Here is a 14,110-nt window from a genome sequence, read left to right as displayed (position 1 = left end):
GCAAGGAGACCCAACCAGTCCATCCTAAAGGAGATCAACGCTGAATATTCACTGGAAGAGCTGATGCTGAAGCTGAAACTCCAATACTCTGGCCACCTGTAGGGAAGAACTGCCTCATTGGAGAAGACCCTGATGGTGGGAAAGATTGAAGGCAGGAGCAGAAGGGGACGACAGAAGATGAGATGGTTGGATGGCATCACCAACTCGATGGGCATGTGTTTGAGCAAGCTCCGGGAGTTGGTGATGAACAGGGAAGCCTGGTGTGCTGCAGTCCATGGGGTCACAGAGTCGGATAGGACTGAGAGACTGAACTGATCAGAGGAGACTGCTCCAAAAAGATATTGCTATGATTTATGTCAATGATTATTCTATATTTTGCTCTAGGAGTTTTATAGTATCCAGTCTTACATTTAGGTCTTTAATCCATTTTATTTTTCTGTATGGTGTTAGAGAATGTTCTAGTTTTTTTTTTTTTTGACAAGTAGAGATCCAATTTTCACAGCACTACTTATCAAAGATATTGTCTTTTCTCCAATGTGTATTCTTACCTACCCTGTTGTAGATTAGTTGAGCACAGAGTAATGGGTTTATTTCTGGCTTTCTATCCTGTTCCATGTATCCGTATTTCTGTTTTTGTGCCAGTACCCTACTGTTTTGATTTCTGTTTTTGTTGCTTAGTCACTAAGTCATGTGTGACTCTTTTGCAACCCCATGGACTGTTGCCTACCAGGCCCCTCTGTCCATGGGTTTCTCCAGGCAAGAATACTGGAGTGGGATGCCATTTCCTACTCCAGGGGGTCTTCCTGACCCATTGATCAAACCCACGTGTACTGTGTCTCCTGCACTGGCAGAGAGATTCCTTACCACTGCACCACCTTGGGGCTTCTGTGTGTGTGTGTGTGTGTGTGTGTGTGTGTGTGTGTGTGTGTATGATTTTCAGATTCGTTCTCATTATAGATTATCACAAGTTATTGAACATTGTCCTGTGTTACACACTAGGTCCGTGTTTATTTTATACGGATCAGTGTGTGTCTGCTAATCCCAAACTCCTAATTTATCTCTCCTCATCCTTTCCCCTTTAGTAACCATGTGTGTTTTCTATGCGTGCTTCTGTTTTGTAAATAAGTTCACTTTTTTTTTAGATTCCACATAGAAGCAATATCATATACTTGTCTTTTTCTATCAACTTGTGTGTTGAAGCCCCACTTTGAGCCACCTCTGCAAGCTGCATCTCTCACTGCGGCCCTTTGTAGTGACTTGTTCAATGTCTGGTCTCTGTGAAGTGTACTTCCAGCTTTGGTCATCTGGTACCCACACAGTTTCAGCAGTTCTTGTGAGCCTATTAGTAAAGCCCAGGCTCCTTAGAGAGGTGGCTGATGACCCGTCCAGAACACATTATCAGCCTCCACCCCAACCTCACAATCTTACCTCTGAATTCACAGATGTTATACCCTGTCACGTGGCTTACATTTCGTCTCTAGTAATAGATTTTAGTCTCAAAAGCTGGCAACTCACCTTTGTATCCTTGTCACTTTATGCATAAAAAATGTTTAATGTGGAATATAGTAAGAATTCATAGTATAAAAGGAATTGGAACTACAGTTAATATGTAGATACTTAGTATTTAGAGACTTCATGCAACGCACAAGGACTGTCACTCTTTAGCTGTAGACATGGCTGGTGCTGCACTGAGTTTAATAATCCTGACTCTGGATCAAGAATCCCAGCGTGTGACTTCTTTAGCAAAACTGCTTCTCTGAATCTCAGTGTTTTTATTAAACTGTTGCCAGGATTCAGTGACTTAATATGCTTAAGTAAAATGCTAAGAAGAGTGCCTGACACCTAGTCAGTGCTTGATAAGTGGTTCCCAGGAAAGAAAATTACTTGTATGAATCCAAGGGCAACTAAGGCCACAAGCTGCAACCACTGAGCCTGTGCACTCTGGACGCCACGTGCCATAACTTGAGAGAAGCCAGCGGGCTGCAACAAAGACCCAAACAGCCAAACATAAAAATTTTAAAAATTAAAAGACCACAAAGAACTCCTAAAATCTGTGTATAATACTGCACTGTTAATTATACTTCAATTTTTTTTATGTTAGAAAGATACTGGGGTGGACAATCAAGATGGCAGGGCAGACGTATGTAGAGCTCACTGCTGCTGCTACTGCTGCTAAGTCGCTTCAGTCGTGTCCGACTCTGTGCGACCCCATAGATGTCAGCCCACCAGGCTCTGCCGTCCCTAGGATTCTTCAGGCAAGAATACTGGAATGGGTTCCCATTTCCTTCTCCAGTGCATGAAAGGGAAAAGTGAAAGTGAAGTCGCTCAGTCGTGTCCAACTCTTAGCGACCCCATGGACTGTAGCCCACCAGTCTCCTCCGTCCATGGGATTTTCCAGGCAAGAGTACTGGAGTGGGGTGCCATTGCCTTCTCCATGTAGAGCTCACATCCTTCCACAAATACAGCAAAAACACATCTGCATGTGGGACAATGCTCATAGGAAGCCCAGTGAGCCCCAGCAGAAGACTTCATACTTCTGAAAGGGCGAGAAGTCTCCATGTACCTGGGTAGGGCAAGAGAAAACACCAGAGCGAGAAAAGTCTGGAAAGGCCCCTCATTGGCTGGGAAGTCGGCCAGGGCGGAGGGGCACTTCCGTGCCTCTGGGGAGAGAGCCGCTCTCGCTCTGTCTCCGGCACATGGACAGAGGCCCGCACCCCCGGGGCAGCCCCGCACCTCCAGCCGGAGTCGTGCGTCTGCCCGGGGTGGGTGCTGGGGGCTGGAGCTCGGGCTTTGGAGGAGCGGGGGTGGCTGTGCGGACAGCCGGCTGGGCTCCAGAAGCTGCTTTCTTCCCGGTCGCTCTCAGCAGCAGGCACCCCTTCCACGGGCTGCAGGCGTGCCTGCCAGGCACGGCCTCCGGGGCTCCGGGGCAGGCACCGGCCGCCGCGTCCACAGGCCAGCACCTACCGGGGGAGAAGAGCAGGCGTCCACGCTCAGCGGCCCTCACACCAGAAACCTTAACCCTACAAGGGGCACTCCCACAGCAACAGCCCTTGAAGGCACAGGAGGTGATTTTTTCTCCCAAACTCATAGAGCAAGGGAGAAGGCAATGGCACCCACTCCAGTACTGTTGCCTGGAAAATCCCATGGCCGGAGGAGCCTGGTGGGCTGCAGTCCATGGGGTCGCTAAGAGTCGGACACGACTGAGCGACTTCACTTTCGCAGAGCAAGAGAAATACAAGTAAAATTAAGGGGCAAAGGAACCATCCCCAGTTACAAGACCAAGAAAACCCCTGGAAGAACAGTGAAAAAGACTTCTTCAGTCTAGATATACAGTTCAAAAAGGAGATAATAAAAATACCGAAGAGGTTAAGCAAAGCTATTGACAGAAATGCAGATTATTATGAGAACGAACTAGAAAGAGGAGCCAAGAAAACTTAGAAAACACATTCACTAAGATGAAAAGCTGGGCCACCGGCACCGAAGAGCAGGATGGGAACGCGGAGACACGCCAGGGCCCCGGAAAACGGAATAATGGAGGTCACCCAGCCAGAACAGCAGACAGAAAAGGAAAGAAAATAAAAGAGACTTACGGGATTATGCGCCAACCTACACATGATAGAAATTCTAGAAGAGAGGCGATCAAAAATGTATTGGGAGGAATTATGCATATATGCCCAGGTGACAAAGACAACCTATGGAACAGGAGAAAATATTTGCAAACATTTGTGACCTCCAAAGGTTTAGTTTCCAAAATATGCAAACAGCTCATACAACTCAACAACAGCAAAACAACCCAATCAAAAAGTGCCTGAAGACCTAAACAGACATTTCTCCATAGAAGACAGGAGGCCAACAGGCACATGAAAAGCCATCCAACATCCCTAATTATTAGAGAAATGCAAATCAAAACAACGAGGCACCACCTCACAATGGTCAAAATGGCTTTCATCCAAGTCTACAAATGACAAATGCAGGAGAGGGTGTGGAGAAAAGGGAGCCTCCTGCACTGTGGGTGGGAATGCAAATTGGTGCGGGCACTGTAGAAAACAGCAGGGAGGGTCCTCAGAAAACTAAAACCAGAGCTGCCTCCTGCAAGCCTACTGCTGGACACATATCCAGACAAAACTGTTGGTTCAAAAAGATAATGCACGCCAATGTTCACTGCAGCATTATTTACGATAGCCAAGACAAAGAAGCAACAATGAACCTCCACTGATGGATGAGTGGATAAAGATGTAGTGTGTGTGTATGTATGTATGTGTCTGTGGTGGTGGTGGTGTTCAGTCGCTAAGTCGTGTCTGACTCTTTGGCCACCCCATGGACTGAAGCCCGCCAGGTTCCCCTGTCCATGGGATTCCCCAGGCAAGATGCTGGAGTGGGTTGCCATTTCCTTCTTCCATGTGTTTGTGTGTGTATATATATAGATGGAATATTACTCAGCCATAAAAAGAATGAAATAATGCCATTTGTAGCAACATGGATAGAACTAGAAAAGTAAAGCAGAGAAAGACAAATACCATATATCATTTATATGAGGGTATGACACAAATGCGCCTTCCCATGAAGCAGGAAGAATCACAGGCACAGGACAGACTTGTGCTTGCCGAGGGGGAGAGGAGGGGTGGCGGGAGAGGGAGGTGAGCAGAGGCCAACTCTTCCATGCAGAATGGACATGGGACGTCCCTGGTGGTTCAGCGGCTAAGACTCCGCACTGCTAATGCAGTGGGCCCAGGTTCAATCCCTGGCCAGGGAGCTAGACACCACATGTGGCAACCAAGAGTCTGCATGTCACAACTAAAGAGCCCTCAGGCTGCAAGAGAGACTGAAGACCCCACATGCCAAGATGAAGACCCAGCACAGCCAAATAAATAAATATTTTTTAAAAAAGAAAGAACAGATAAACAAGGTCCTACTTTATAGCAAAGGGAACAATATTAGATATCCTGTGATAACCATAATGGAAAAATGGAAAAGAATATAAAGAATGTGTGTGTGTGTGAATATATATATATATAACTAAATCACTTTGCTATACAGCAAAGAAATTAACACAACATTGTACATCAACTATACTTCAACTGAAAATGTATATAGGCTTCCCTGGTGGCTCAGATGGTAAAGAATCCACCTGCAATGTGGGAGACCTGGGTTAGATCCCTGAGTTGGGAAGATCCCCTGGAGGAGGACATGGCAACCCACTGCATATTCTTGCCTGGAGAATCCCACAGACAGAGGAGCCTGGGGGGCTACAGTCCACGGGGTTGCAAAGAGTGGAACACGACTGAGCGACTAAGCAGGGCCTGTATTTAACAGCCACACAAGTACTTTTGGGTGCGTTGAGGAGCAGCAGTGCTGAGGCAATGACTGAACAGCACCCTGAAGGGCAAAGATGAGAATCGGAGCTTGATCAGACTCTGCAGGAACCACGAGGGTTCTACTCAACTCTTTAAAAAGGCAGATTCTCTGTTCTTAGATATTTTAAAGTGTGAATCAGATATCCATCTTTTACCGTCAAAACTGTGAGGTTAACAGAGTGAAGCACAGAGGTCAGTGAATTTTAGGGAGCGTGCAAGAGCCAAGGGGGCAGGGATGCAGACAGTTTGTGAACATGTGCGTTACTTTGAGAAGGTCCTTTAGTCCACCATTCTCCAGGGGATTTCTTAAAACAAAAACTTCAAACTTAGACAAACAAAAACTGGTAACCTTCAGTTCAGCTCAGAAAATTACACACACACACAAATAACATGTGTTGTTTCTCATTTTTAAGCTAACTGCCAAGGTGGTGCCAGACTTCCCAGTAACAAGAGGGCGGAGGAAGGTTAGCTTGTGTTTTCCTGGCTTTTCTCTGCTTTGTTGAAATTATATTGCTTTTCTAATAAACCCAAAGAAAATCTCTAGCTTTGACATTGTTAGCTTCCTTATTCTATTTAAAAAAAAAAAAAAACCACAAAGATGCTACCACGAAGAAACCAAGGCATGAATATACATGAATTACATTTGAAAACTTATGATATTTATGGGGGTTCTCTCACCCCCAAAGTCTTCTGTGTGCTTTGTTGAAACCCCTCCTCTAAAGGCCCCTGAAAGCCGCCTTCCACTCTCTTTTTCTGTTTCTCTTTTTTTTAGCTTCATCTCTTTCCCGAACTGGAACATTACTGACCCTATTTTCCCCTGTCAGCCTCCATCTAATACACTAACCGCACTGATGCACCCAAAGGAGAAGCATCAGTCTCTCATCACTGGAGACTCAGATAAAGGCACTGCTTGCCTTCCCTGCCACCCTCCTCCCCGCCCAAACCACCACCTCTGCAAACACATTCCTCTTCTCCTGCCAGGGATAAATGCAGTCAACAAATCTAAACATATATTTCATGATGATAAAAAAAGTTACCTTAATTTGATGCTTTTGAACTGGGGTGTTGGAGAAGACTCTTGGGAGTCCCTTGGACTGAAAGGAGATCCAACCAGTCCACCCTAAAGGAGATCAGTCCTGGGTGTTCATTGGAAGGACTGATGTTGAAGCTGCAACTCCAGTACTTTGGCCACGTGATGTGAAGAGCTGACTCATTGGAAAAGACCCTGATGCTGGGAAAGATTGAGGGCAGGAGGAGAAGGGGACGACAGAGGATGAGATGGTTGGAGGGCATCACCGACTCGATGGACATGGGTTTGGGTGGACTTCGGGAGTTGGTGATGGACAGGGAGGCCTGGCGTGCTGCGGTTCATGGGGTTGCAAAGAGTCGGACACGACTGAGCAACTGGACTGAGTTGCAAACGTGCAGCCATCGTGCCTTTTGAGATTCCAGAGTGGCTTTGGTCTTCTCTTCGGGTTTTCTACTTTGTTAAGAAAGCTAAGTGCCAAAGCAGAGCAGCTCAGAAGACTACAGAACAGGCCGAGGGCTGCGGCCAGTAGCCCTTCCTCGCGCCGCTTTAGCGTCTCTTACATAAAAACAGGAGGGTCGGTCTGAAGAATGCCAGCTTAGAGGGGTGACACGTTATTAAGCTGACCATGATACCTCAGTCTGATCCTGTTTCTACTTCTTAGGTTCCATAATTATAAATTTTACTTCCAGGTAACATGAAAACCACAATGCTTTCTTCTATTGAATACAACCTGAGTTGAACCATCAAAACAACATCTTTACGGAAACTGTTGGCCATGGATGTACTGGCTGGGGTGGGAGGGCGAGTTGCGTTCCATGTGCTCACTGCCCCCGAGGAGGACACCATCAGCCCCCGGCTCCCCTTGCGCCCCACAGCGTCCCCCCGGGGAGCAGCTCACCTCAGATTCGCTTACAAGAGGACCTGGCCTGGGCTGGCTCGCTCCTTCCTCTCCTGTGCGTCCCCAAGAGCAGGCCCGCTGTGGAGGGCATCACTGCCCTGGGCCAAGCACGGAGCTTAGGGGGAAAGGTCCTGCTCTGGGGGGGGAGGTGGGCGGCGGGACACGACGGGGTGCAGAGCCGCTGGCCACTGGTGAGTCAGATACGTGAGTCACCATCTCCGAGACGCATTCTAGTATTAATAGAGATATTCTGGCCATTGTGCGCCTCATTCCTTCGACTGCTGAGCTGGTTCAGAAGTCAGAAAGGAAGAAAGATGCTCTTTGGTGGGTGCTCACAGCCCAGTAGGATAGTTTTTTCAGCACCGTGAGTAACATTAGAGACATACATATGGAAGATGTCTGAAAATCAGTTTGTTTGTTTTGGGGTCTCCTTATTCATCTATCTCACAGATGCAAAGCAGGAAAAACTAGGGCATGGGGTGGCTGCTTCTAAAACCACGAACACTTCTTTAGCTGGATATTTATCTTTTTTGATAAATGACAACGGGCAAGATGCCATGGATCAGTCAAGAGAAACAGTTAAGTGTCTCTCCTCTTGAAAATCTCTCAGTGATGGGCTGTGAATTTTTATGAAACTTCCCACAAATGCAACAATTCTGCACACTTCTCTCAAAATACTTACGTCCTAAGAACTAAGGATGTAGTCAGTCATCAACCAGATCATATATTTGCCCCATTAAACACAAATCTATCAGAAGAAGAAAACACACCAGCAGACTGACAGCTTTTTAAAATATAATTTAAAACTATTTTGTACCAGTACAATATATTAATTTTACAAATGTAAAATTTTATCCGCTGTTAAAGCATTTGCAAAAACCACACATCCTACTTCAGCTTTATTGCACAATATCTATAAGAAAATATTAATTTTTAAATTAGAAAACATAAAAATGCTTTCAATATAGAAGAGACAATCTGATTTTAAAGACAATACTCTATAAGAATGTCTACCCAGAAAATAACAAACGTTTCACAGGATACCAAGCTGGCCAGGTGCTTCAGCAGATCCAGGACAAAGCACTGTTTAAAACCAGTCCAAGATACTTAACCCAAACTGTATCATTCTTCTTCATTAGAAATCTAGACACCACTCAGGGTGGTTTCTTTAAAAGTTGAGGCATTTCTCAGTTGTGAGCATTCTGAGTGTATCTTACACATTAAAAACCATCCTTCCAACTCCACAGCCATCTGCAGGGTTTTCTCCTTCACACAGATTCTCTGGCAACTGTGTCTAATGTCTATCAAATGATCATTTCAATTAGTTTATGCTGACAGAAAACATTGAGTTAGAGACACTTTTAAAACCTAGTCCTTTACAAAAATCAGTTTATAAATTTGTATCATAAAAATTAGTGTCGAGACCATCAAGATGGCCACCGTTTGTTTTATGAGTTGGTTCTCCCAGAGCTGGGGTGGCAGACGTCCCACTTTTCAGTGTAGTGTTAATCAGGAAATACACCCCAGCACGAAGCCGGAATCCCAAGACAGGTTAACAAGGTTGTATGATGGATTTTAGTGGGATATTATTACCCTATACCAAAGCAGGTGTTAAAATACTGATAGAAGATCTTGGTGGTAACTGAATTCCTCTCCAAAAATGAATATAATCTGGAGATGCTAAAGGACAAGTGTTCATAAATACGTTATCAGTTGGGCTGAGTGTACTGTAGAAAAGGGGGAAAATCTTCATATGTTAAAAAAAGCGAAGGATTCACTGAATTTGCTCCATAATATAGATTATACATCTTTTTAAATTAAAGCATGTTGATTCAATCTCAAGTGTTTTCAAATGGATGCCTTTGTGGCCCAAGAAATTGCCTTTTGGAACTTATGGCCTGCATAAGCAAAGTCAAATATAGTATTACAGACTCGTGTAGAGAAAATAATTATTAAAATAGTGGTTATGCACTCACAAGTTTGTTGTAGGTAGACAGAATTATCAAAAACCCAGACACTTATATAAAAAAGTCTGCATTATTTAGAATTTCTTCTTTAGAAATCAAAGCAGTTGCTTTTCTGGAACTGCATTTTTCAGAACTGCTCAAAGCACCTCATCTAGATGAGTGTTTTTTAAAAATATATATAAAAAGTCTACCATGAGACTTCAAACATCACGTTTCACCTTTTACAGGCTTTTTATCATGTATCCCTTCCTTTAAAGTCCTTCAGAATAAAATAAAAATAAACTCTCACATTCCATTAGAAAAAAATGGAAACATTCACGGTCTGAAAATTTTCTGCATTCCCCCAGATCTTGGTACTATGTGCAATTTCCTCATATACAAGTTGTGAGGAAACCCCTGATCATCTAGTACTGAATATTCAGCTAGTGGACATGCCATAGAAAATTGACATTAATAGTAGTAAATAGATTAAAATCTATTCCATAAAATAAAATTGTTCTATGACTTCAATTTAAATACATATCTGAAAAGCTAAGAGGAGGTTTTTTGTTTTTCAAAAGTGCTAATTGTTACAAGTATCTTCAATACATTATGTCCAATTCTTTGTAAAACTAAACCATGCTTTAGGCACACTGTTTGATGAGTTTCTAAGAAGCACAGGAAAAAAATATCACTTGTCAATTAATCCAGCTTCCTTAATTTTACTGAAGAAGAATTTCTCCAGGATATTGGCACATTTGTAGTATTCACTCTCAGGGGGGTTGTACTCTTTGCAATTGGTAAAGACTCGTTGTAAGTCTGCCATGAACAATTTCTTAGACACGTAGTACCTATTCTTGAGGCGTTCGCTCATGGTTTTCAGATCTACACAGGAAAAAAAAATATTAGCAAGTTTTGACTCCTTTCAAACACTCGCTGACAAAAGTGAGTCTGGGAAAGAAATGTGTCATCAGCCTGCCCACACTTTCACCACCTCGATGGTTTGTTTAAGAGAAATTCATATGATCGAGGAAACCAGTTCTTGAGCTTGTGCTCTTCCTTTTGTGAGGGTTTCCTGTGCAGAATCAGTGTTTCAACATTGCAGGGGCCACTAATGGTCATCTGGCGCAATCCCCTATTCAGCGCGAGGGAGCTCAGTGGATCAGCAGCGATAAGAATGATAAGCAAGTATTGTCAGCTATTCACTCAGAAGTATACAGAAGAGGCTCTACGGACATGGAGTACAGCGGGTGGAACATTTGTATCAAATTATTTCATTAAACAATCGGGATGAGTTTGTTTCTCTAAACTCCCAGTTGTTTTTTGGTGTTGTAGAGACAGAACTAAAAGTAGGGAAACAGATCATAAATACATCTGCAAGCACACCAGTGACCCTGCAGGTAAAATGTTTCCAGTGAATTTAGTTTCATGCTCCATGGAAGAAATAAGAATGACAAACTTTAATTAATAAAATATTTTCTAAAGCAAGTAAACCTTGCAAGATAATTGTAAAAAGAATATTTCTCCAATGTATCTACTTGCTTTAAATAATATTACTTTACAAATGAAAACAGTGCTTCATCTAAACTTGTAAGAATATAATGGGGCTTCTTTAATTCTCACTCTCAGAACCAATTTAAAGAATTCCATGCAGATTAGAAGATGCTAACTTTTGTCTGTTTATAGGTCCCTAGTTGTCTCTAAGTCTGGTTCTATCATTAAAAATTATATCAACTGTTAAACTGGATTAGCAGATATACACTACTGGATATAAAACAGATAAACAATAAGGCCCTTCTGTGTAGCACAGGGAATTATATTCAATATCTTGTAATAAACCATAATGGAAAAGAATATGAGAAAAATTACATAAAGTAAGCATGAAAAAGAAAAAAAATATATATATATATATATAAATTAAGCATGAGTCAAAACCACTCAAGAAATGCTTCTGATTACCAACGACCCAAATTCCCACTCTATTATCAAATTTTCCAGAGGGAAAGACACTTACAATCAAATACACTGGGATTATCATTTAATAAGATAAATAAATTTATGTGCAACATCCCAAATGGGCAGAAACTGATTTGCATCAAGGTCCTTCCTAAACCTCCCACAAAACTCAAGAGGAGACATGGGAAATAGCTGCTTTCCCGTTTCCTTTGATTAAAGCCTATCTTTTTTCTTTTTTTGATCGAAGCCTAGCTTGGTTAGAAATAAGTCACACATGTGTGAGTTCAACTTCCACTTTCTTTCTTTTCTAACTGAAACAGTTCGGAGGAAGACAAAAACTGAAAAGTGTGTGAAGGCTCCACAGACGCCCCAAGAACCGTCTCCCAGGTGTGAGTGAGCAGGTGAGGATGCTGCTAAGTCGCTTCAGTCGTGTCCAGCTCTGTGCGACCCCATAGACGGCAGCCCGCCAGGCTCCGCCGTCCCTGGGACTCTCCAGGCAAGAACACTGGAGTGGGCTGCCATTTCCTTCTCCAGTGCATGAAAGGGAAAAGTGAAAGTGCAGTCGCACAGTCGTGTCCGACTCTTGGAGACGCCATGGGCTGCAGCCCACCAGGCCCCTCCGTCCATGGGACTCTCCAGGCAAGAGTACTGTGGTCGCATTTCATAAAGAGCCGCCGCCTTCCTGGGTGAGACTGGCTGCCTAACCTTCCCTCCAGCTAAATGCCCGCTGCTGGCAGCTGAGAACGGGTTACAATGTTTAGAAGGAAGACGGGGGCGAGCAAAAACGGGTGGGGTGGGGGTGGGGGGGGTGACACTTGACAAAGCAGCTTAGCCTAAAGCTTTTCAAACTATTCTTTGGAACAGAGGCGGAAAGGACAGCTGGGGACGGCAGGAGGAGAGTCAGGAAAGTGTCTGGATCTTTCTCAAGAGTGACAATCAATGCTGCATGCTTCCTTCTCCATTTCCTTTCTCCTCTAAACTCACAGATGGCATCTTCCTTCCTCTGACCTTCTCAGAATTTTTCAGTTGACCAAATGGCCTAGGTCACAGAAGAAGGTGATCGAACACCAGTGGAAACAATCATGGAGACACCATTGAATTATTCTAATTTCATCCCTCCCCCCAAAGTTGGGGATTCCGGGTAAAGAGGAATTCTGCCTAGCTCCCCTCACGTGGGAAACATGGGTCAGACTCCTCAGATGCTGCTCTGAACGTTGTTCCTTAAAGAAACAGATGGAGTTTCACTCATACGGGAGAAAAGAGGTTTTGGGGGCATGGGGGGAAGAGAAGAAGTTTGTCAAAAAAGTGTTTCTCTTTAATAAAATAACACAAAAAGCATGAACTTGTACTAATCCTATATAATAGGTTGGTCAGGCACCTTATCCACAGAAGATTGGAAAACCATGACCAATCGTTTACAAAAAAGAAAGGCTAAAAAGCAAATTTAAAATGGGAACTCTTCAGGTTAATAAATAAAAGGCAATAAAGGCAACGAAGGGAAAAGTCACATTACTGGCTTTTCAGTCCAGTCTTCAAAGACATGACCATCTTAGAAGCAGGATCGCACATCTCACCCAGGGCCTAAAGGAATCCCAAGAAAAAAACCGCTGCGCCACCAGAGCGCCCTTCGCTGCTCCCATCCGCTCTGCTCACACCCCTCTCCGCGCACTGCCGCCACTCGGGGCATCAGCCCTCCCCACACGAGCATCCAGCCGTGCGCACAGCGGAGTCCAGATGTGTGCACAGTGGTGTCCAGATGTGTGCACAGTGGAGCCCAGCCGTGCACACAGTGGAGCCCAGCTGCTGAGGTTCCCACCGTGTCCTGACTGCACCAAGAAAACAGCTTCCAAAGAACAGGCCACCAGACAAAGAACAGGCCACCAGACCAAGGGTCCTGGGCCTGCCGGCACAGGGCCCCCGAGCCCACAAGGACAGAGCTGAGGACGGTCTCCCCCGGAGCATGAACCTCCCTGGCGGATTCACAGGAGGGCCCGAGGCAGCCCCGGTGACAAGGCTGCAAAGGCCAGTGAGGTTTGGAAATGGGCTTCAAGGGTTCCAGCATATCTTTCACATCATGCGTGTATGCTAAGTCACTTCAGTCGTGTCCCACTCTTTGTCACCCCGTGGACTGTAGCCCTACAGGCTCCTCTGTCCACGGGATTCTCAGGGCAAACACCGGAGCGGGTTGCCAGGCCCTCCTCCAGGGGATCTTCCTGACCCGGGCGGGATCCAACCTCTCTTACGCCTCCTGCACTGGCAGGCGGGTTCTCTCCCACCAGTGCCACCTGGGAACCCTTTCCACATCATGGGAATTACTAAGGCCCAGGTCAGCCTTCCATCTCGAATTCTCCACCCTCTCCACCCTCACTCGGACTTTCACACGGAAACCAGGCTGAGGGAAAAGGAAAGAGAACGGCAAGCACGTGTGTTCACTGGAAGGGCTGGGGAGCACTGGCGCCGTCACTCCACTGTGGGAACACTCCCGTGAGAACGAAGGCTCCAGAGACACCCACCAACGCTGCTCCAGGCGAGCCGAGGGATCCCTCTCCCCCCCTTTCACCAGGAGACTGCAGGCAGAAAAGGGACAGAAGATACAGGCTCTCCCCCAAAAAGCTGGCCCCACAACTGACTGGGGAAAAAAAAGAAATCCAGCTAGTGGTCTTCAATCTGCACCATGCCACATTAGTCTAATTTGGGGATTCTCAACTGACTCCATTAATCATTCATTTCAGGCTGGTGCGGACTCGGCAGCAAATTCCACAGCCCTACATTTCTAAAGGCATGTTTTGTGTGTTCTGGATGTGGGACAAGGCTTAAACAGGAGTATAATTAGGGAACCTCCCAGTCTCAATCGAGAGCCTGGGAGACCCAAAGCAGCGGTAACGATCACTTCTCTGTCTACAAGGACAGCGGGCAAGCGGCTTCA

The 14,110-nt window shown here is 45.0% G+C and overlaps 2 protein-coding genes and 1 non-coding gene across 13 annotated transcripts in view; 2 read left to right on the top strand and 1 right to left on the bottom strand.

The window, feature by feature from the left end:
* Positions 1 to 12,522, top strand: part of SGO1 (shugoshin 1) — a 40,308-nt gene extending 27,786 nt beyond the window's left edge. For 2 of the 3 annotated variants that reach the window (XM_081559562.1, XM_081559571.1), the window contains exons 7-8: positions 11,505 to 11,585; positions 12,049 to 12,522. In XM_081559562.1, coding sequence (XP_081415688.1) covers positions 11,505 to 11,581 — 77 coding nt within the window. In that variant the 3' untranslated portion in view covers positions 11,582 to 11,585; positions 12,049 to 12,522. The remainder of the gene's footprint in view (positions 1 to 11,504; positions 11,586 to 12,048) is intronic. The other variant, XM_081559552.1, reaches the window with a different exon arrangement.
* TRNAS-GCU (transfer RNA serine (anticodon GCU)) lies at positions 4,681 to 4,753 on the top strand. The gene has a single exon. It is a non-coding gene; the product is annotated as a tRNA-Ser (tRNA).
* Positions 8,065 to 14,110, bottom strand: part of KAT2B (lysine acetyltransferase 2B) — a 96,675-nt gene continuing 90,629 nt past the window's right edge. For all 9 annotated transcript variants that reach the window (XM_081559437.1, XM_081559415.1, XM_081559459.1 and 6 more), the window contains one exon: positions 8,065 to 10,113. In XM_081559437.1, the coding sequence (XP_081415563.1) occupies positions 9,920 to 10,113 (194 nt within the window). In that variant the 3' untranslated portion in view covers positions 8,065 to 9,919. The remainder of the gene's footprint in view (positions 10,114 to 14,110) is intronic.

The sequence above is a fragment of the Giraffa tippelskirchi genome, chromosome 2 (assembly GCF_054371585.1).
Source record: "Giraffa tippelskirchi isolate mGirTip1 chromosome 2, T2T-mGirTip1v1.2.pri, whole genome shotgun sequence".
In the NCBI taxonomy this organism is placed as follows: Eukaryota; Metazoa; Chordata; class Mammalia; order Artiodactyla; family Giraffidae; genus Giraffa; species Giraffa tippelskirchi.
The sequence above is the reverse complement of the archived record's forward strand: the minus strand, read 5'-3'. Positions and strand labels throughout refer to the sequence as shown.